Raw genomic sequence first — 23,474 nt, forward strand, 5'->3', positions numbered from 1 at the left:
TGCCAACGTGACGCGACGAAGCGACACGTAACAATGTCCACGTTGTGAATGGATCTAGACACGCAGCGTGTCCAGATACGCCCCTCTAGATTTGGCCTCTAGCTCCAGCTTTGAACCCATAACGGCTTGTAACCCCCGAGGATCATTGCTCAACCATGATGACTGACTTAATGTCTGTGTTGACCAGCAACCTCCACATGCATTGGACTGTGCCTATTAATAAAGTTTCTTTGTTCATAATTTACATAGAAGTTTCAGTAAAATACCTCTTCATTATGCTTTTTTCCCCACCTTGCAGTACTTGAAAACTCAACTAGAATAAGATAGCAAAGCACTGAACAATAACAATATCAATATGTACAACAAAACAAAACAAAACTAAACCATTTTGCATCAAACTGCTAGTTAACGTTCGTCTACGCTCGAATCATCCGAAATTCCAAAACTTGAACACGAGATACTACGATGTTACACAGCACCAAAAACCACTTGGATCAAATTCAAGCTACAAAAGCTACTGATATATCCGATTAATTACAACAGTCTGTCACAATATTAAGACAAAAACTAGACATTCCTTCATCAGAAATGAAAAAAAGTTGGCTACTTCCTTTTACCTCCTTTTCCTTTCTTTGACTTGCCTTTATTCTTACCCTTTCCTTTTCCCTTGTTGCTGTGACTGGGCTTTACTTCCTCAGCTGCTGAATTCCCTTTCTTGGTCTGCTTCTTCTTTCCTTTCCCCTTGTTGCTGGGATCAGATTCAACTTCGACAGCTGCTGAATCCTCCGTTTTACTATCTTCATCTTCAGCATCGCTGTCACAGTTTTTGTCATCGCCCTTCTCCTTGGAGTCGACAACTGCACTTTCAATAGCATGAGTAATCAAGCTTATATGCCCCTCCAGTTCCACCTGAAAAGTAGACTACAAATCAGCTACATGTTCCACATTAGCCAAGAACTATGAGATCAAAATGAAATTCATATTACCTTCTTTCCCAGAAAAAGACTCTCCAGATTTTCATCATTCCCTGCGCTTGAAGCAGTTGCAGAGCCCGTTTCTGAAGATTTTGCAACAATATTCTCATCTTCATTGCTAACTGCAGGCGGCATGACTATGACGCAAGGCTCGGTCACATTGCTTTCATCCATAGTAGGTTGATCATCCGATACTGATGTGCTTCTAGGAAACAGTGTCTTCATGATATCAGTTCTGCAAGAGAAGGATCTCAAGTCGAGTAAGACCGCATCAGGATAACTGACGCTGCGATTGATGTCGCCCGAAACCACAACGACAAGAGGATCACCAATAAGCTTGAAAGCAGTAGCAACTGCTGAAACAAACTGAATATAACCCCGCCTTCTAGGTCGAAGAGCTTCATAGAACACCTTTGGAAGATGCTTTGTAATGTCATATCTAGACATCTTCTGATTGAATATATCAAAGCTTAAGCCCCAATTTATAGACAACACACACAGAATCATGAGCGATCTCAGAAGGAGAACAGGAAGATAAGAATTGCAATTGATGCCAGATTTCATTATCCATTCTACTGTTTCAATTCTGTTACAAAGAAATTGATCAACCACTTGGCCAACAAAGTCGATCATGATACCAGGACGAGAATTGTTGTGTGTCGTCAAGCTAGTTTTTGGATTGGCATCCGGTGGCATACCTACCAAATATTCAACAAATGAGGATTTCGTTGTGAAAAAGAAGCCACTTGGATGAGGAGCCAGGATCAACATTCTTTCCACAAGATATATGAAACAGTGTGGAGATATATAGTCATACACCCTCCAACTGATGTTATAAGTTTCCACCAAAGCTCTAAGCAGCGCTTGACCCAAAGCTTCCCTTGAGCACCTAAGTGGAGATTCTTGCACACGTTGTGAATGTGACTCGATAGGCTGCGTGAGATTCTCGATGAATGACTTCCAAGGCGTTCCGTTTGAAAGCCTTTCAGAAATTTTATCATAGAAACCATGCTTCAGCTTATCATTACCCAGCATTATCTTCACTACACGTCCAATCTGCCCACTTGTAAGTTCCCCCCTTCCAGCAATATTTCTCATAACACTCTCTTCAAGTAAATTCCTGGAAAGTTCAGTTTCTCTCAAAGATATCATGTTTTCTGATAAGGACTCTCGAGGGTCCAAAGGGAAATTAAAATTGCAGTATTCAGTGCATTGCTCCACAAAACCCTGCAGCTTCTTGCTATCTCCAAAGTTCAAATGAAAGAACTTGGAATCGAGGAAGAACTTTGCAATGTCAAAAATGTATAGTATACACATACTTTTGCAGTGCGTAGACAAGCGCTTCATCATGGAATCATAAAGTCGTTGAAGAGCCTCCAACACTTTAAGTCCAACAAAAATTAATTCTTGTAGCCAGAATTTACAAGCCGCTGATGCACAATGACGAGCTTCTAAAGTCGCCACATTCTTGTTCCAACGAATGAAACCCTCAACAGGTTTTATCCAAGCAGCATCAGGATTCAGCAACTGAAAGGCAAATCTGGAATTATCAAGCAACCTCAGTCCAAAGTAATGAAAACAGAAGCCAACAACACCTTGTAATTCGACGGAATCATTCTTTTCCAGTCTGTTGAGACATTCTAATATCTCTAAACTATGTACCTTCCACAAGTTCCAAAGGTAAACAAGTGATCCACCAGAGATTTGGTTCACCCCTATTCTCTGAGAAAACGACCTTGGATCCAACAGAAGTTCATGGTCCCACTCATACTTGGTAGCATTCACTTGAAAATGTACTTCTAGAAGTTTTCGAATTACAAGAATTTCAATAATTGGAGTTTCATATTGCTTTGAAGCATTGTAAAAATGCAGCAATTCAGACAAATTCTTGTTATCATAAGACAAAAAGTTGGACTGTGCACAAATTGATGCATGATAGGTTCCACAAACCTTTTGTGCAACTGACCTCATTCTGTTTAGAAGTTCCGCTTTCTGAGGAAATGATTTTAATGGCCATCCTCGATTTCCAAATCCCCACAGAACACAAGAAATAACATAAGAAAAGGCTAATGAACAAGCATTATTAAATTGCCCCGCCTTTTCCAGCAGATCAACCTCACGCAGAGTATGACCCAGACTCTTCGCAATCTCGGAAGCCTCATTGAAGTTTCCCAACTCTTCTTCCAGAACCAGAAGATCTTCAAGGCAATCCAATGACCTTAGAAAGTTGCGTTTGGAATCTGTGGAACAGAAGGCTCGAACAAACCTCATCAGTGATGCATCCTTTGCCTTGTGGCACTCTAAAGCACAATTTTCCAAAAACTCTTGCACAATTCTATCAATCTCCGTAAATTTAACCATTATTACACTGTTTGACAGCGCGTCCTGCTTCCACTGCTCAATATACTGCAAACCGAGGTTAAAATGTTTCCCCCTGGAGCAAGCTGATAAGCAGTCTCTTAAGAAGTTCCCACTCTCATAAACTTTTGCAGCAAGTTCATATTTTCCAGCTAATGAGAAGCATTCACCAGCTTTTCTTAGTTCTGACTTACCACATTTGTCCCAATAGATCCTTCCTGCATGGATGAATAAGCAAATATTTATCATGCCAAACAAATAGCAGTATATCTTCGTTGAATATTAAATTTGCACAGAACGTCCTGGTTCCATACTCCACCAAGAGGCAAAACAGGTATTTTATTTTGGTTTTCTGTTTGTCCAGAACAGCCTGGTTCCAAACTACTTTTTAGAGAATTTAACAGCAAGAAAACATATTGCATAACCTTCAAAAAAATGAAAAAAATAACATGCTCATTGTGAATGTAATCTGTAAAATACCTGCTCTTTCAAACTCCCCCAGTTCGTAGAAACATTCAGCTGCAGATTCAACTCGGTCGATTGAATCAAATATTTCTGCAGCCTCTCGAAGCACTGTAGCTGCCTCTTCAGAATTTGAACCGCGTAGACTATCAGCAACAGCTCGAAGACCAGAGGCCTTAGCCCTTTTCTCCCAAGTCTCATCACCTGCTTTTTCAAAGCACATTGTCGCCATCTCATAGTTCTTCTCCCAAAAGAGCTAGTACCAAAAATAAAAAGAGAGAAGAAAAAAAAACACTTAAATACACCAATACTGAATGGTGAAGGAAGAAACAATAGATGAAAAAAGGTAAAGTACTAACTAACCTTGATACCCTGTGATTTCCACTCTTTCGGAGTGCTAGCCCTCTTCATGGCCTCTGCTAGAGAATCATCTATTTTCTTCACTTGCACAAGAGACAGCTTCCTCCAATAATCAAGCATTGGCTTGGAAACCTCTACATCGTTTTCACAAATCCATAATCTTTGCCTTGTTCGAGTAATCGCCACATATAATTGCTTCAACTCAGAGCATAGGAGATTGTGCTTTGACTGGCTAAAACTCGGGAAGGAATTCCCAGAATCCCCAGAAAGAAGATCTTTTTCATTCAAGAATCCATACACGACTCTCCATTGGTTACTCAACGGCGAGGAGCCAAAGAAGTTATACAGTAGAACATCCTATATCCATCATAACATCAGTAAAACTAAAGGTGATTGTATTCTGACAAAATAAAGATAAAACAAATTGCTAACCTGAAACTCAAGGCCCTTGCACTCCACTATAGTCAGAATGAGAGCTTGATGACCAATGTACTCGGAAATTTCCTTCTTTGCTAAATCATCCCGTACTAGAATAACCTGGTCAGCACCAAAGCCCACCCATTTTCCACTACTCTTACCGCTATGTCCAAAAATAGAAATGATCAAGTTATCATCACTTCCAGGCTCGAGAACAATCGGGGACTCACCATATATACGACTCGTCTCAGGGGGCAGTACATCAATAGAATGTGGGAAGAAATGGCATATAAGAACTACAACACTTTGAGCTAACCTAAGTACTCCAGTATGGGTACGGAAATTGTAGGACAAAGTAAACATATCAGATATAAGTCCTTTCTCTTTCTTCCCTGACAAATCACGATTTTGAGATCCCATAACAAACTCTTTATAGAACAAGGATCTAATATCCTCAAACCTGAAGTCAATCCCTCTGGCAATGGTCTGTGCGGTATCACCAGAAAACATAAACCCTTCCTCAACATTGTAACAGATGTATCTGAAAAGGGAAATTTGCCTTGTTGTAAGGTCTTGGACTTCATCAATGTAGACGAAGTCCATTTTATCACCTGCCAGATCTTCTTTGTTGAGTCTGAGATGAATGTCACTCACAAAATCAGCTAGATCAAATTCACCGCGTTCTAACTTCATTTTCTCATAGTCCTCAAAAATATCATAAATTGCTTCTCTCTGTTCCACATATAAAGTAGATATCCTACTCTCAGATAATGATATGTAATCCTGTCTGCTTCGCTTGTAATCAGATGCTCCACCTTCCAGAGGACCTCCTTTAATATGTGAGATTATCTCAGTATAAACTCTTGAAGCATCCAGACTCTTTTTCAGCTTGGCATTGAAATGGGGCCAATATATAGAAGAAAATCGATCATAAGTGACCTCGTTATTCCTCAAGAAAGATTGTAGCCCCACTGATCTTCTGTCTCCGAATTGAGGGGAATCTCTTACGAAAGGAAACCTCTGAAAGTATGACTTTCCCAGACTGCCATCAAGCATCATCAAAAACTTGTGAAATGTAATGATAAGAGGGTATTTTTCCTGTTGAATGCCAACAAAAGTATCTGGGATATCTTTAAATTCAGAAACTTCATCAACATCATCCATACCAGTGAAGCTGTCATGTCCAGAGTTGTTTTCAGTAGAAATGCTGCAAAAAGTTAGACATATGTAAATCTCTCATGAGTTAAGTCTTTGAAAAAAGAATGAAGTAAATTCTGTTGCAGTGCTATTAAAAAATTATCTTTCAGACAAAGAGCGGGGTGCTTGAACAAGGAGGTCAATTTCAAACAAGTTTAACTTCAAAAATTCAGGAGGATGTGTAATGTAAATGACTACTTCTCGTTTAAAAAATACATACAAGTATAGTGAAATGATATTCTGTTACACACACGCACACACACACTCACACACACACACACACACACACACACATATATATATATATATATATATATATATATATATGAAACACTGCAAATGGCTCTTCAAAATGGGGTGTGTAACAGTTCCTGTCTTCATGCCGCAAAAAAATATGCTGCCAGTAAATGTTTATGTACAAACTATTCATCACATGAGTGCTGTAAACAAATTGTAGCAATGCAACTAGATGATAGGTGACAGAGTGGGATGAACACACCTTTTCATCTGAGCTACATTCTTTTTAACAGCATGACACAGTTTTGGGCTAACGGTGACAAATAGCTGGTGTAATACAGGATCTGTGGTTCCACCATGGCACGGCTCGACAGCAACTTCATCAGTGATACTCATATTGCCACCATCATCTTCCTCTTCCTCTTCCTCTTCCTCTTCATCTTCATCGGTGGTACTCACATTGTCTTCAGCTGCCACAGAATCCCGTGAAGCAACACAGTACTGCTGAAATGTCTTGTACAGCTTCATAGTTAGAATAGTCGTTTTCCCAGTGCCAGAACGACCTAATATGAAACTGCTTCTAGTAAAATCTACTATTTCCCTCTCCTCATCGGTAACTTCAAATGGAAGATCAACACATTTACCCTCATTATCCGAAAGCAAATGATTTACAGTACCACATGACAAGGAGTAGAATTTCATCAGCAACAGGCTTTCACTAACTTTTGAGTTTTCAACATAAGTTCTGCATTCAGCGGAACTAGTACTTGCACCTGAGACTGATTTCGTGCTACTAGGATTCTTAAAACGTGATGTATCACAGGAGAGTGGCCAACTCATTGGCACCTCCAAATTCCTAAAACAAAAATGAAAATAACATAAATAGGTCTAACAAAAATATGCTCATAAACAAAAATGTAATGCCCCAGGTACACTTGAAATATTGCATAGAAATATTTCAAACCACTATATATCCTACATATGCACAACATGATGAGTTATTTACACACAAAATGCACATGATTAAATATCATGATGGCATCCAACATCACAGAACCAACTGACATACCTCTCAAATAACTTGTCATTGCAGTGGTTGATGAAAACATCTGTATACATAGAAGCTATACTGTCAATTCTTTTCAACAATTTTGTGGTGTCCGTCATAGGCAATATGTCCCACACTTTCAAAACTTGCTTATAGATGGTGTCCTTCATCATGTCAATGGAGCAAACAACATAGTATATATCAATCTTAAATTGTTTTATGATGTATGAAGAATTCTCACATTTCCAGTCCACATTTAATTTCCGAGGCCGCCAACCTCGTCCGAGTTTTAGTAACAAATTTATGACCAACTTCTTTGTATTTGAAAATCTCAGTTTCTGAAATGATTTCCTGAAGTTCTCACTGAACAAAACCTGGATTAATGCACAACAGCAGGAAAAATCAAAGGCTATAACATGGGAACATAACAGTCAGTGTCTCAGTATCAAAACCGTAATTCACATTAATAAACATATCATAGGAAAGGAAGAGCTTGAAGATCAATGCTTAACCAAGGAATAAACACCACAAATATTAATATCCAGAGAAGAGTTAAGTTAGGCATCAAGGTGTGAAAGTATGACATATCTGAAACAATACAACTTAAAGTAAGGAAGCTGTTTATTGATGCAATGATGCTGACATGCGCAATTTCTGAAAGAGTCTGACATAACGAATAACATAAGATACTAAAGATAACATAAATAATCTAGTACCTGCCACCTTAAATTTTCGAAAAGTGTACTCTCCTCACTTAAAAGGTCATCAAGTTGATCCAACTCCTTTTTCACATCTATAATAGTTTTTCCAATGTCGCTATCATCATCCGCATTGAAGAAACATCGCCGATTCTTGGCATCAGATACTATTTCTTCCCACACTGAATCACTTTTACACAAAGTTCTCTCATTTCCTAATATCCACAGACAATGACTAGAAGAAAGGGAAAGATTGATCATAATCTATTTTTAAAAATACGCAAAGTGACACAAAATAAGATGTAGAACCATTTTAATCCTTACCGGGCTCGTGTCAATGCAACATTGGTTCTTTTAGGACTACACAAGAAACCAATGGAACCACCTCTGTGAGACCTTACAGTTGATATAATTATAATGTCTTCCTCACCACCTTGAAACCCATCAATTGACTTCACCTTAACTGTAATCCTCTCAAGGTGATCGTATCTAGATCTGAGCTTATCTTGAATTGCTGCAACTTGGGCAGCATAGGGAGAAACTAAACCAATACTGAGATTTTCCTTTGAGCTATTCCATGCTGCTCATGATACATGTCAAAAACAAATTGATAAGAAACAAGGATATACATTTACATGAGACAGGTATGCTGGGGAAACAAAAAAGGAAAATAGGGTTTTATGTCACTAACATACAGAAGGTGGTAACTCATAATCATGGAAACATCTGATATAAATTAGAGAAATGTACCTTTGAGGAGTTTCTGGACAAGCTTCACAACCACGGCGACCTCAACCATGTTTCTTTTGCTGACACCCACATCGTCTAACTCCTCTCTTCCACCACGAACATTTATAAACGAATAGGGACCAAACATTTTCCCTGGAAGATATGATCGTTCGTAGCTTTTACTCTGCACATTAGGTCCATCAAGTATCTGGTGTTGATAAAAATTTGCATTTGGAAACCAACTTATTGACGGATGCATTCTGTACTGCACATTAAGTAGATGTTTGGGATGTCCCATTGAGCTTAATCTTTCAAACAAGCTTCTCCCAAAGCCAGCTTCTTCAGACAGCTGCATACAACCAAATCATTATCATTATTGATAAACATCCACTGAAAAAGAAATCAGTCAAGAGCAGTACAAATTATGCAATTAACAAATAAGAAATCAATATAGAACCTTGCTTGATACTGTTGCTGGCAACTGAATCTCGTCCCCAACCAGGATAGCATGCCTCACATCTTTAATCTGAAACGCAATGGTTGTTTCACACTCCTTAACCTGAGCTGCTTCATCGATGACCAGTAACTGGAAGGGATCCATATCAACCGAATGTAGCTTAAATGCAGATGATATAGTGCAAAATACCAGTGAAGCTTTCTGGAAGCAAAACTCTTCAGTTGAACTTTTACCAAATACTTTTGGAAAGCCAAGATTACTAAGAGAAGTCTGAAGAGATTTTATAATGAACAGACACTGGCTTCTGACACATTGTAAGGATGTTGTATCAAGAAAGGATTCAGAACCGGTCATTATTTGTTGCATGAAGATAGTTTCTAAATCCATACATGTAATGCCATTGTTCTCAAACAGCAACTTTTCTAGCGAGTCAAGAAGAGAAAAAAGTTGCATTATCTTTTGGTGGTTCCCATTGTCAACAAAACTTCTTGGTAAATGAGTGACAACTGTCAGCATGCAATTTCTCAAGGGCGGTGCTAAACTTTTAAATCGATCTCTAGCATAATCCAGAAGTGAGTTTGTTCCAGACTGCACAGCTTCACCATCGCAATGTTCTCGGGAGTGGATCTTGTCATTTTCCACAAAGATCCTATGATGAGAGACACAGTTTTCAAGAAAATCAAGCATGGATGAAACACAATGCATCCAGCCAGTTAGTGGTACTAAGATTTCCGTAAGCCTATCAACCCGGTAATCTAAAAAGATTTCCTGGATGTCAGAGCCAATTTTAAGGCGATCATTGTTCCCAAAGAGGAGCATGCCTCCTAAAGGACAAGTCAACAAGCTCTTCCCACTTTCAGTTTTAACTGAATTTCTCATGAGTGTCGTCACACGAGAAGCCAACTCTGTAATTGCAGTATTCGTTGGAGCACATATGAGGGTCCTCACATTCATTTCCAAGAGGATATACAGCAAGGTACTCAAAGTTGATGTCTTGCCAGTCCCAGGTGGACCCCATATCAGTTCCACGGAGGGTTGGTGATTGCATCCAATTCTGCATATGGAGGCCCGGATTGCCCCAAGTTGTGATTCATTTGACTTGGATAATAAAGTTGATCGAAATTTCTCCTCCACTTCATTGTGAAATTTTAGAGGGCACAATTCACAACTTTCCTTGGCCTGTTCAAAAACATACAAACTAATTAAAACAGAGGCAAGCAGAGAAATGTAGATTTACCAAGTAGATTAATTCAATGCAAAGCTAACCAATAGAAAAGCAAAATATTTAGAACAACAACACGGTTAACATAAAGAAGCATATCTTTTTAAGAGCTCATAATGGGAGCATACTAAGAAATATCCGACATTTATAAGTGCCTGATCAGCTACTAAAAAACAGAACATCAAAGCATCAAAGATAGTTTGGAGATGAAAATAGAGACCTGACTATTGGTTAAGGAAACCAAAGTACAACAAAATGCTATCACTATCATACGTGGTGTCTACTAGAAACTATACATCCTTCACAGCAAATTAATTTTTAAAAGGTATAATAACTTCAGAGGTCCACAAAGCTTTTAGATCGGTAAAATGGCATACCAGGTCACTCTTGACTAATACTTTCTCAATGATCTTCAGATTTTGGCGCATTCTTAATGCCATCCATATCCTTTTGTGAGTGGTTATGTTAGTCAAGTATACCACATAGAGAGACTTGCTTTTCTGATCAACTAAATCAGCTATGCCTGTGGTTTTAAGCTTGAATTCACAGGATGAACTGTCACCAATCTTATCCTCAGAAATTTTAACTACGGATGCAAAAGTGTACATTGCTCCAATGCGTTGCAAGTCAGAAACACTTTCAGGTTTTGAATCCGATAGGAGTACAAGATCATTAGGCAATGTTCTGTAAGGCTCTTTTCCACGATCACTAATCTTGTTTCTCCAGCTGTCAACTTTAACATTATACAGAAGTGTGTCTGGTTTTGTCACTTTGAAAGAAACCACTTCAGCAAAAGGAGCTTTGTAAACAGTCTCCAAGGAAGCAGCTATTGCAGCTCGCATATCTTCTAACAGAGGGAAATCAAATGATGAAAGATAATGATCCACACTTTCAAATACCTCTGGAATCTTCTCCACCTGTACATAAATAGAAAGTTAGTCAGTGAAATCAAAGGAGGTTAAAGCTGAGCATTTAACATATCCATTCATCTCATCAATGTAGAGAAGCAGTATCGATCATGAATTATATCTATTTATCAACAATCAAAAAGTGATATCATCTTCAAAGAGACAAAAAAGCAAGTAGTTAAACCTCTCTTCTTCATCCAAGCACACATGCATTACTAGTACCGTAATACAGCGTATACAGTGCAAACCGGAGCTTCACCAGACAACAAGTTTAACCAACGTGTTTAACATGTTGAGTCTTTATAAGCCAAGCAGCCATGAAAGAAGCATATTGAGAACATCAGCAAGACATAGTATCTTCTTAAGCCTTCTCATTTATAACAATGTTTAACAACGCTAAGGACCACCCAAAAACATCTCTTTCACTAAGCACTAGCTGATTAAAATAACACCAAAGAAAGCAAGCTCAAAAGTCTACACTAGCTGAGTAATAGTCCGATTCCGGTTATCCTGTGCTGAATACCTATTGAGAGGGCATTGACTAAGAAACCAGCTCAGACTAAATACGTACTAGTACTACTTCATACATAACTAAATCCGCTAAAAAAAAGTTAAATTCATAATCCGTAGCTACAGAAACTCACACACCTGATGTTTGTACAGATCCTCGTCAAAAATGTCTTTCAAGGACCACGAAAACAGCAAATCAGTAAAATCATCTTTACGCCAAGAACGCTTTTCAGTTCCCGCACTATTTTCCTCCATTTTAGCTTCAATTTCACAAACAGATTCTGCAGAAAACGAAGATTAACTCAGAAGGCATGAACATAACACTTTTACGTGCATGAACGGTTTTTTTTAACGAAATTCAAAGATGAAAACAAAATGCATTTCCTTCGTGCTGTGGATAATGCTACCAACCAGAGAATCTTCCGTACGTATAGTTGCTTGAGCACGATCCTTCCACTACAAGTGTGAGAAAGTGGAGGGTTTTGATCATGGATTAAAAAAAGCTGGGAAAATAAAAAGTCTGTGGAAAAGGTGAGAGAAGTAGTCTTGGAAAATGTAAAGGGCGGGTCTATTCAATTTCTTCTTTTTATCCACACGCGATCATAAATATTTACTTACTTTTACTATTACTATATTCCTAAAAATAATTAAAGTGTGGTAAACAAAGAGTCAATTTTGGGATAAATTATTTTATTAAAAGTGCATAGAGAATTAGAGATAATGAGATTCGTACGATGTGAAATTCTTAATTTTTATTGAGCAATCTGTTCCTTACTTCGAAACTTATAATGCCATATTATTGGCATTTGTTGTTGTAAGTGGTACGATGTGAAATTCTTAAATTTTGTTTATGAATTACAAACAACGCACCTACATCCTAGTAAAATGATTCAATATTCTTTATTGATGTACATTTTTTATTGATTAAGATAGTCAAGGGATACATAATTTATTTGGTTATTGATAATTGAGGGTATATTAATTGTTGCATAGTGGTATGAAAAAGGGGGGATTTTCTATATCATTAACATATATTTTGGCCCATTCTACATGATGAAAAAAACGTACTACTACATTGAAAAGCATAGAAACAGACAAAAATATTTTTTCTTCTCGATTAAGGAAGCTGAATATGCCGTACGAACAGTGCGCTCGAGCAAAGGTAAGAAAAATAATGTGTTGGAAAACTCACTTTTTTTTTAATTTTACACTATCATTTACTTTTAACTGAAATATCCAACCGTTTTTTTAAATGACACGAATTTTAATGTAAAATTAGTAAATTAATAGTGAAATGGAGTAGAAGGGAAATGGTGTTATTGAAAAATGAATCTCACTTTATTAAAAGAACGAAATTTTTTAAAAATATAAATTTTTTATTTTATGAATAAATCAAAAAGGAAGATTTTCTATTTTTAGGGGACATATTTATTTTTCTTTCAATGTATAAACTCCAATTTAATACTATAACTTCTACTTTTGAAGTGACTCTAATCTTACTTAGTAAAATATTTCCTGTAATAAATCAATAATGCAGATCACAGCCCTTGGATCCTTGAATTGGAAGGTTGTGATGATCTGCATTATTTGACGAAAAATCTGTATTATTGGTCGGTGTACATTATTAGAATGAAAATCTACATTATTACACTATAATGGTGCATTGCTAGTCGGTGTGCATTATTCAACTGAAAATCTACATTATTAAATAACACGTGGCATTAATCTAACCGTCGGATGACAAAATCGTGGGGCTGAGATTCAGTTGAATGTTTGCACAATATTTACATGAAGGATGTAAATACATCCCCTAAAAGTGTCCTACGTTTGATATTGTTCTGCGTTTCTATATTTAAATCTAGTTTTGCATAGATAGAGAGATGATCAAATTAAAAATGCATTTAAATCCAGAAATGCAGCCCAAATCTTGGCCCTGGGATTAGATGATATAATGGTCAATAATTAACCAAAAACACGGAAGGTCATAATTAAGCAATTTTAGGTCATATTATAATATTTGGGTTTAATGTCATGCTAAGATCATTTTAGGTCATGCTTTGTTAGCATGACCTAAAAATTAACTAACTATGACCTAAAAGTGCCCTACGTATGATATTGTTCTGCGTTTCTGTATTTAAATCTAGTTTTGCATAGATCAAAACCCTATATATATATATATATAACCCTTATATTTATAGCTGGTTGGATCCTCCATTTTCAGTCTCATCTACAAATAATGTCTTTTGTCAAATTCACCAACAAGGTTCCAAGAAATGAAGATAATGTTGCTCATGATTTTACAATTTGTTTATGATTTGGTTGTCAAAGTTTTATAAATTTGAATATTAGAATGCCTGTATGGAGTATAATTGTTTTATACTTTTTGAAGTAGTTGAACAATAGAATTATTTTTTTAATATTTTAGGTATAATATATTATTTTTCCGGTATAACGGTATGTCGTACCGAAGTTCGGTATACCGCAAAAGTACGGTATACCGAAAATATGGTATGGTAACGGTATCAAAAACTATCATACCGAATTTCCGGTATACCGAACTTCGGCATATCGAAAAGTTCGGTACGGTATCGGTATGGTGTTTTGTCATACCATAAAATAGGTTAAGACAAAGGTTTTGGGAATTGATTCCAGTCGATCTTATTCACAATGATGCAAGTATACACGCCTTTATATAGGCTCCCAAGAGTAATACACATAAGGTAAGTTCTATTGCCCTAACCCTAATTTCATATACATGGTAAGAATCAATTTGCTAATCTCCTATTTATTTTGATTGTAGGAAATCGGTATCTTGATCTTCCACAATCTTTTCCTTCCAACACTCCCCCTCAAGTTAAGTGATGGGATCCCCAATACTTAACTTGTTCAATACACCTCGAAAAGAGTTTGAGTTTACTGCCTTTGTCAAGATGTCCGCCAGTTGATCCTCTGACTTGACATAGGGTAATTCCACTATTTTTGCATCAATTGTGTCTTTTATGAAGTGTCGATCTACCTCCACATGCTTAGTCCGATCATGTTGGACTGGATTTTCTGAGATACTAATGGCAGCCTTGTTATCACACAACAATCGGCATGGTTGTGTGGACTTAAGTTCAAGTTCGGTCATCAATTTTCTGAGCCACAGAACTTCTGTCAATCCACTCTTAATCCCTCTAAATTCTGCCTCTGCACTTGACAGTGCTACCACTTTTTGTTTCTTACTCCTCCAAGTTACCAAGTTCCCCCCTACAAAGGTGAAGTATCCTGCTGTCGACTTCCTATCGTTTGGATTCCCTGCCCAATCTGCATCAGTATAACCGTGTATTTCCAAGTGCCCATGTTTTTTGAACAATACTCCATGACCCGGGGTACCCTTCAAGTAGCGTATTATTCTCAATACTGCCTCCCAATGTTCTTCTTGTGGAGCATGCATGAACTGACTTACTACTCCAACAGCATATGCGAGATCTGGCCTAGTGTGGGATAAGTAGATGAGCTTCCCAACCAATCGTTGATATCTCCCTCGGTCGGCGAGTTTGGCTCCTTCACGAATCTGTAATCCATGGTTCTGGACCATTGGAGTGTCCACTGGTTTGCAGTCAATCATTCCGGTCTCTGCCAAAATATCAAGTACATATTTCCTCTGGTTGATGAAGATCCCTTGCTTTGATCGAAGTACTTCTATTCCCAGAAAAAACTTTAGGTGTCCGAGGTCTTTCATCTCAAATTCCTTGGACAGGTTCTTCCTTAGTTGCTCTATTTCTTCTTCATCATCACCAGTGATAATCATATCATCAACATAAATAATGAGACAGGTAATCTTACCATTCTTCTTTTTGAGGAACAAGGTGTGATCTGAGTTGCTTTGGCAGTACTCATACTTCTTCATTACTTCGGTGAACCTCCCGAACCATGCTCTGGGAGATTGTTTGAGGCCATATAATGTCTTCTTGAGCTTGCACACGTCCCCATTCTGGAAGTCTCCAGTGAACCCAGGTGGGGGAACCATATAGACTGGTTTTGTCAATTCTCCATGCAAAAAAGCATTTGTCACATCGAACTGGTGTAGAGGCCAGTCTCGGTTAGCAGCTATTGAAAATAATACCCTTACTGTATTGATTTTGGCAACTGGCGAGAAGGTCTCTGCATAATCAATGCCATAAGTCTGGGTGTACCCTTTTGCTACTAGTCTTGCCTTATATCGGTCAATGGTTCCGTCAGGTCTTCTTTTTATCGTAAACACACATCTACATCCCACTGTAGTAGCCCCTTCGGGTAGTGGACTGGCTTCCCAAGTCTTGTTCTTTAGCAAGGCATCCATCTCTACAAACATAGCATCCCTCCAGTGTTTGGTTTTCCATGCTTCTTCGGCGGTATAGGGAATTTCCTCTTCCTCGTAAAGTGCAGCTTCAAATGCCCTAGCCATTTTGGCCAAGTTTCCTTTCACAAAGTTGGCCACAGCGTACTGGCTTTTCCTGCCGGTTTTTTCTGGGGAGAACCTCTTTGGTGGAATTCCACGAGTACTTCGCGGTGGGAGGATATATCGACCTGTACTCTCGTCAAGGGTCGTGCTTCCATCAACAGTTTCTGTATTAACATGATCAGCAGTAGTGCTATCTTCTTGAGGGGGGTCAGAAATTACCTCAGGTGTTTCGGATATCGGTTGAGGCGAGATATCGGGTCGCGGTTGAGAGTTCTCTGGCGTGGTCGAGATTTGCTCCGCGACAGTGCTAGCCGATTTTGTTAAGTCGTTGTTGGAGTGATTTGACTCGGGCACAAACCAACTTAGGTAGTCTACTGTGTTACATGACTCACTCTCCCCCTGACTACTAAGTTGGGTGTGGTAATAGAACTCGGTTTCCAGGAAATTGCAATTCATTGTGGTGACTACTCTTTTTGTAGCTGGGTCATAGCAACGATATCCCTTTTGGTTAATCCCGTAGCCCACAAATACGCACTTGGTAGCACAAGGTGACAGTTTTGTTCTTTCATGTTTCGGTATATGGACATAAACAGTACATCCAAAAACTCTTGGTTGGAGGTTGAGGTGTGTGGGTATTTTGCAAATTTTGGAAAGGGTGTCAAGGGGTGTTTTTTTGTTTAAGATTTTAGTAGGGAGTCGGTTTATGAGGTAGATGGAAGTCGCTATTGCCTCGGGCCAGAAGTGGGTAGGGACTTTGGACTCAAACATCAAGGCTCGGGTTATTTCAAGGATGGTTCTGTTTTTTCTTTCGGCTACCCCATTTTGTTCTGGTGTGTACGGGCAAGAGGTTTGGTGTATTAGGCCTTTTTCGGTGAAGAAATCTGTCATTTTATGGTTCACAAATTCCCTCCCATTATCAGATCGAAGGGTTTTTATCGTGGTTTGGAACTGGGTTTGGACAAGGTTGAAGAAAAGGATAAATTTATCAATTACTTCAGACTTGTGTTTTAAAAAATATATCCATGTCATCCTAGTGCAGTCATCTACGAAAATCACAAAGTATCTCAAACCATTTTCCCCAACAATAGGTGCAGGACCCCACACATCAGCATGAACAAGGGAAAAAACAGAATTCATACGAGTATTTGTAGGTTTAAATGATTGTATGTGGCTCTTGGCCAAAACACAAGTCTCACAAGCAAAATCTTTGGGAATAGAAAGTTTAGGAAAAAGTAAACTAAAATAACCAGGGGAAGGGTGTCCCAGTCGTTGGTGCCAGAGCCAAATCTCCTTTTTCGTGGACCCGTGTGCCAGCATCGCACTGCCTTGTTGAGCTATCTCATCCACGTAGTAGAGTCCTTGGCTCTCAGTGCCACGCCCAAGTATCTTCCTCGTCCGAATATCCTGCAAAATACAGAAGTCGGGATGCATCAGCAATGTACAGTTCAATTCCTTTGTTACATGGCTTATGGACATCAATCTTTGGGACAAGGTAGGAACATAGAGACAGTTTGATAATCTTAAAGTTGGGGATATCTCGATGGTGCCCGCCCCAGCCACAGTAATCAATTCCCCGCTAGCAGTCTGGATGTAAGTTTTAGTAATATCACTAAAATCAATGAAATCACTTTTATTTGGGGTCATGGTGTCGGTTGCTCCACAATCAAATATCCACCCCCTTTTTTCATCCCAATTATCCCGTTTTACAGTAAATGCAGCGGAAATATGGTCTAAGGGCTCAAATTGGTTTTTCAGTGGGATAGGGTCAAATTGTATAACTTTTAAACAATCTGGGGGGTTTTCACAATAATCAACAGTCTGGGGACGTGCATGCAAAAGGTGGGGTACATTCTGTAATTTAGTAAAGTCTGGGGGAGTTAATAATAGTTTAGTGGGATTTGAGGGTATATGGTGAGAATAGGGGTTAGGGTTATCAATCCCTAACCCGTTACCTCCAACACTTGCGCCGCCTCCCCCTTGTTTGTTCCATGTCTTGCCGGCGTCGTTGCCGGCGCCAATCACTCCACCGCCGCCTCCGCCTCCGCTGGAAGCTTCTGGTTCCTCCCTTTGTTTCCCCCGACCGGTCAGATTGTCTCGATTCCCGGTCGTCATTTTGATTGCTTCGTCTCCGGCGGGAACTCCCACCGCCATCTTGGCCTTTGCCGTCTGCCGCTCTTCCCACCATTCGGGATAGCCGTGCAACTGAAAGCACGTGTCGCGGGTGTGTTTCTGCATCCCGCAGTGGGAACACCACAGTCGCGATTTGTCCACCGGTTTGCTCCCCGGGCGGTGTGCGGTGGTGGATTGACGCGGAGCTACATTTCGGTGACCTTGTCGGTGTCCTTGTGCCGCCAATCCATGTCCAATTCCTTGTCTGTCCCCTCCCCCATGGCTGTGGGTGACAGAGTTTGGGGATTCCGGTGACCCTAGGCGTCGTCGGGCCGCCTCCTTTTTAACCCACCCATAGGCGGTTTCTAGTGGAGGGGGCGACACTTCTTTGAGGATGTCTCGCCGGACTCCCTCGTGTTCGTCGTTTAGTCCTGCGAGAAATCGCAGCAGCCTCTTGGTGTTGGTGTAGGCTCTGAACTGGTTGACTCCTTTCTCACAGCAGTCGACCGGTTGTTTCTGGCACCGGTCAATATTGATCCACATCCCGTGGATTTTGCGGTAATACGTCTCCAGATCCATATTCCCCTGTTTGATTGTATTTGCTTTGTCTTCCAGGTCGTATACGAGGTAGAGATCAGCCTCGCTCTCGTATGTGGTAGCTAGGCTGTCCCAAATTGCCTTAGCCGATTGATGGTGGGCGAAGTCGGCAATAATATCGGTTTCGATATTATCCACAATCCAGGAGAAAACGATTAGATCCGTTTCCTCCCAGTCGTCATACTCCTTGCTTCCTGGCAATGGAGGCGATGGTTTTCCGGTTATATGGGAGTAGCCTCCCCGGCTCCCAATCGCAACCTTCATTAGCCGCGACCATAGAGGGTAATTTCCTCCATTGAGTTTGAACGCCACAGTTACGTTCTTACTCGCTCGTATTTTACTGCTTGATGACTCTGTTTCTGATTCTGTTGGTTTCTTGTCGTCTGACATTCTGGGATTATAGGATACTGATTTGAATTTGGTTTGCTCTCTGGTTTTTCTGATTTGGCCGAGACTGGTATGTGGTGGGCAATGATGAAACTAAACTCTTAGCCCTAATTCGATTCCTGCTCTGAAGCCATGATAAAATAGGTTAAGACAAAGGTTTTGGGAATTGATTCCAGTCGATCTTATTCACAATGATGCAAGTATACACGCCTTTATATAGGCTCCCAAGAGTAATACACATAAGGTAAGTTCTATTGCCCTAACCCTAATTTCATATACATGGTAAGAATCAATTTGCTAATCTCCTATTTATTTTGATTGTAGGAAATCGGTATCTTGATCTTCCACAATCTTTTCCTTCCAACAATACCGTAACTTTCGGTACGGTATACGGTATGACATTCAAAGTACGGTATACTGTACCGGACCACCCTAGATATGATGAGGAATACCATGTAAGAAGAAGTGAACATTTGTAAATTTAAAATGTTGAAATAAATGTGTAGAATTTATCAAGTAATATCTTGAATATTTAATTTTGTTATCTAATTATAGAAATCTGATGCAACTGATGATGTATTCTATGTAGATCAATTTAGTAATGTGACACGGTGATGAAATATAGATAGCGAAATTAACTCAAAAAAATTATGTCTAAGATGCAAATTTAACAAATTCAACAATCTCTACGTGGATTGCGAAAATAAACTCAAAACAGTTGCAAAAGCAGGAATCCGAAAAAAAAGTAGCTTAATAATTTAAAGCACTTCACGTTATAATTATATTTAAACTTATTTTACCTGTTACATTAATCCTTCTCTGCATTGAATACAAATTTGTTGGTCAACATATTTGGCGCCGAAAAACGTTAAGTCATGAACCAGATTATGAGACAAAGTTTAGCCTATTTAAAATATCACCGATTGTTATAAAATGAAATTTCCTATTTAAGATTTTTGAAAATTACGACCACAAATGGACTTTGCTCGAAAATCAGACTTTAAACTATAATAACTCTACATATAATTTTTTTTAAAATACACAGAAGCAATATCTAAAAAAAAAAATAATAATAATAAAAAAAATAAAAATAAAAAAAAAATAAAAAAAATATCTACACTGCATTTTTAAAGTATATATCTACACCTAGCGCAGGGTATTCGGTCGGTTCGGTTCTAACCGAACCGAATACCCGGTTAACCGAAATTAAAAGGAACCGAAATTGAAGCACCGGAACCGAAACCGAATTGACCTCGGTTCGGTTCGGTTCCTAACCGAATAGGGTCGGTTCGGTTCCGGTTAACCGAACCGGAACCGAATAAAAAAAACTTATGTAGTTCATAGGTATTGATCCTTGGATGTTGCACACGAGAAATTCCCACCTTGGCCACCACTTGCACTGCATTGCGGTTTTAGTGTTTAAATTTGTAGAAAAAATTATGTAGGTACTTTTGTATTAGAAATTAAAAAAAGTTAGCATTTTACCACCCCTCCCTTAAAAGGTTTGTATGGAAATATATAAAATAAATTTAGTCCCCAATGATTTAGTTTGATTCAATTTTGGATGTCTTGTGTATTCATTTGTTGACAAATACTAATACTGTTGTAGTATTTTTGATAAGTTTTAGTCACAGCAATAAACTCAAATTGAGTTATGTAATTTTTTGATAATTTTTTAAATGCTTGCAGCTGACGAACTCTAGAGATGATGAAGATGGGTGAGTTACTTATTGAACACCGAAGATTTTGTATGTTTAATTCTTGGATAAAGCAATAACGGTGAAAGTGAGGCTGTAGTGGAAGCAAAGGAAAAGGCTAAATTACTATTTTTGATGATGCCATTCTTCCACTTTTCAGTTGGATATCGATCGTATCATGTGATAATAACAACCTATGTAAAATGGATACTGTATTTATTATTGATTAGAAAACTACATGCTTGGAACAATATATAGATATAGTATTATCCAAAGACATTTAGTACTAAAAGGTCAATCCATCATCAATGTTTACAACCTATTCAATTCAACCACCATTCACAGTTCAAATATTAAAAAAAACCTCTAATTCTTCAACTTCAATATCTTCAAGCATATTTTCATGGATCCCTATGTCTTGGGTAGAAGACTCTGAAATCGACATCTTCAACTACAACTCTACAAGTCTGCACAAAGATAAGGAGATAACTGTTACAAATCTGAACTACTATGATATTAATAAAAAACAGAATAATTCAAAACAGTTACACTGATCGTTGCAAAATATGCTTGTGACAGATGTAAACAGAATGCACCTTATAATTGCTTTTCAACATCATGAAAGCATACATCTTTAACTTTTGAGTTTTACTATTTTAAATTGTCAAGCAGAGAATGTATATATTAGAAGCTTAAATCCTGCTTTTACATGAAACTAATCTATGAAATAGAGACCCCTACTAACAGCTGATATACCAAAAGAACATTAGAATTGATCCAAAATTCATGTGATTTTTCCCAACTAGTACTAATCTCTGCTTTCTGTACTCAGCTGTCTATACTTGAGACTACCTACAATCAAGAAAGGGAGATTCCAAACTCAGCCCTTTGTGACACCGAAACCTTTAAGTTAACCCCATTTAAGAGAATCTAGAAAGGGAGAGAGAAACCGTTTCAAATGATAAAAATAAACAGAAAGATATCCGAGCTCTACATTACACCAAAAAAATTGAGCTCTACCAAATTTGAGTCAAATAACGAACCTCAAGCAGGGTGAGGGGCGGCGGCTGATGGGATGAGGCGGAGACCGGAGGTGGTGGTGGGTATTGGAGGAGGCGCGGCGGCGTGATTGCAGCGGAAGAATGAAGGGGGAAGAAGGAGAGTGAACAAATTAGGGATTCCGTTTCTTTCTCAGTTTCTGGTTCGAAAAAAAAAATCTAAGTTATGATATTTTTTAATAATAAAATTAAAGAATAATCATAATTAATATATTTTATCGGTTCTTTAATTTAATTCGGTTAAACCGATCGGTTCTTGGTTAGACCGAGAACCGATCAAGACATGCAAAACCGAGAACCGATATAACCGAAAACCGAATTTGGCGGTTCTCGGTTAACCGAGAACCGAGATTATCGGTTCGATCATCGGTTAACCGACTAACCGATGACCGAATTATCAGCCCTGGATCAATGCATTACTAATTTTGAATTCAGAACTGAATATAGTATAAAATATTTGGGATTATTGATATATAGGCAGAAGATTCCAAAGTCATTTGATTGTATATTTATTAGATTGATGGGAAGTTTTGTATTTCACGTGAAAGTTGTTATGGCTATTAAAACAGTGGCACTCCTTCTATGTGGCGAGTTCTCAACCCTTTAGAGAACCTTGAACAGGCAAGTGTTATGCATAAATAACTATTTTAAGGTCGAGATTTGGTGTTTTGAAGATTTTCATTTGATGGCAATAATCCTCTTTTTGCATTTCCAAAATGATATATTTGTTTCTTTCCTAATATTAGAAAATCTATCATGATTCATGTCTATATATAAAAATGTAATCCTCCGCATATTAATGTATGTATTTCTAAAAAGATATTTCTAAACTATTAGGATTCTTAATCTATATTTATTACAGAGTACTACTATATTTTAATTAACTAATTGGTGTCAATTAAAGTAATTTTTAATTGAATAATAAGTTGAAAAAACAAATAAATTAATAATAAACAACGTATAACAAAAATAATAATAGTACATGAATACTTTTTATTGTTTCGGTATTTTACATTTTTTGTAATTATATAATCGATCAAATTTCGGCAACTTCTTTTAAATAAACCACAACATAAAGTTGACTCCCGATAACAGATTATAGGGCCCACGTGAAAGCACAAATAACGGGTACTTTTATAATATTCCGCCACCCATAGGATTCGTGGCTAATGCACCTATTCGCTATATCGCAACACAAGCATAATTTGTAATGTTATTTTATTTTATTTTTATTTTCCCCTTTTTAAATTATTGGTATTACTCATTTTCAAATCATCTTGAAATAAATTTTATTCCTTTTCGTTTTTACAAAACGATTTCATTTTGCTTTAGTCTTGGCAACTTAAATTCATCCTTGGTATCGTACGAATTTAGCTATAAAAGAAGCAATTATTTAAGTTGAAATTTTTTTATAAATTAATATTAGAACATAAAAGAAAAGGTTCCAAAATTTTCTTAATTTTTTATTTTTTGGATCACTTTTATTTATGTTTATTAAATTTAGTTGGGAAAACATATAATAAGAACGTTTTTAAATTGTTGCTGGTACAGTTAAAAATACAATTTAGTGTACCTAATTGTAGTTAAAAAAATATCCTTTTTTTAGTTTTCATATATTTGAAG

General features: G+C 37.9%; 1 protein-coding gene and 1 long non-coding RNA gene across 4 annotated transcripts; both read right to left on the reverse strand.

Moving 5' to 3' along the window:
- Nucleotides 1-319: 319 nt before the first annotated feature.
- Nucleotides 320-12,126, reverse strand: LOC121761816. Of its 3 annotated transcripts, none has more exons than XM_042157490.1 (14): nucleotides 11,989-12,126; nucleotides 11,716-11,858; nucleotides 10,537-11,076; nucleotides 8,938-10,116; nucleotides 8,502-8,829; nucleotides 8,076-8,331; nucleotides 7,770-7,986; nucleotides 7,075-7,427; nucleotides 6,268-6,861; nucleotides 4,587-5,778; nucleotides 4,158-4,511; nucleotides 3,813-4,050; nucleotides 987-3,550; nucleotides 320-909 (listed from the first exon to the last, which is right to left on the reverse strand). In XM_042157490.1, the coding sequence occupies exons 1-14, from the start codon at nucleotides 12,065-12,067 to the stop codon at nucleotides 604-606; spliced, it is 8,343 nt and encodes a 2,780-aa protein (XP_042013424.1). In that variant the 5' UTR covers nucleotides 12,068-12,126; the 3' UTR covers nucleotides 320-603. The 3 variants fall into 3 exon arrangements, with proteins under 3 accessions (XP_042013424.1, XP_042013425.1, XP_042013426.1); XM_042157491.1 differs by having other exon boundaries at nucleotides 11,962-12,044; XM_042157492.1 differs by lacking the exons at nucleotides 11,716-11,858; nucleotides 11,989-12,126 and adding an exon at nucleotides 11,252-11,375.
- An 8,906-nt stretch (nucleotides 12,127-21,032) lies between these two features.
- LOC121761604 lies at nucleotides 21,033-21,980 on the reverse strand. The gene is made up of 2 exons (XR_006042045.1): nucleotides 21,837-21,980; nucleotides 21,033-21,260 (listed from the first exon to the last, which is right to left on the reverse strand). It is a non-coding gene; the product is annotated as an uncharacterized LOC121761604 (long non-coding RNA).
- Between the last annotated feature and the right edge of the window lie 1,494 nt (nucleotides 21,981-23,474).

Source organism: Salvia splendens, chromosome 13 (assembly GCF_004379255.2).
Source record: "Salvia splendens isolate huo1 chromosome 13, SspV2, whole genome shotgun sequence".
NCBI lineage: Eukaryota > Viridiplantae > Streptophyta > Magnoliopsida > Lamiales > Lamiaceae > Salvia > Salvia splendens.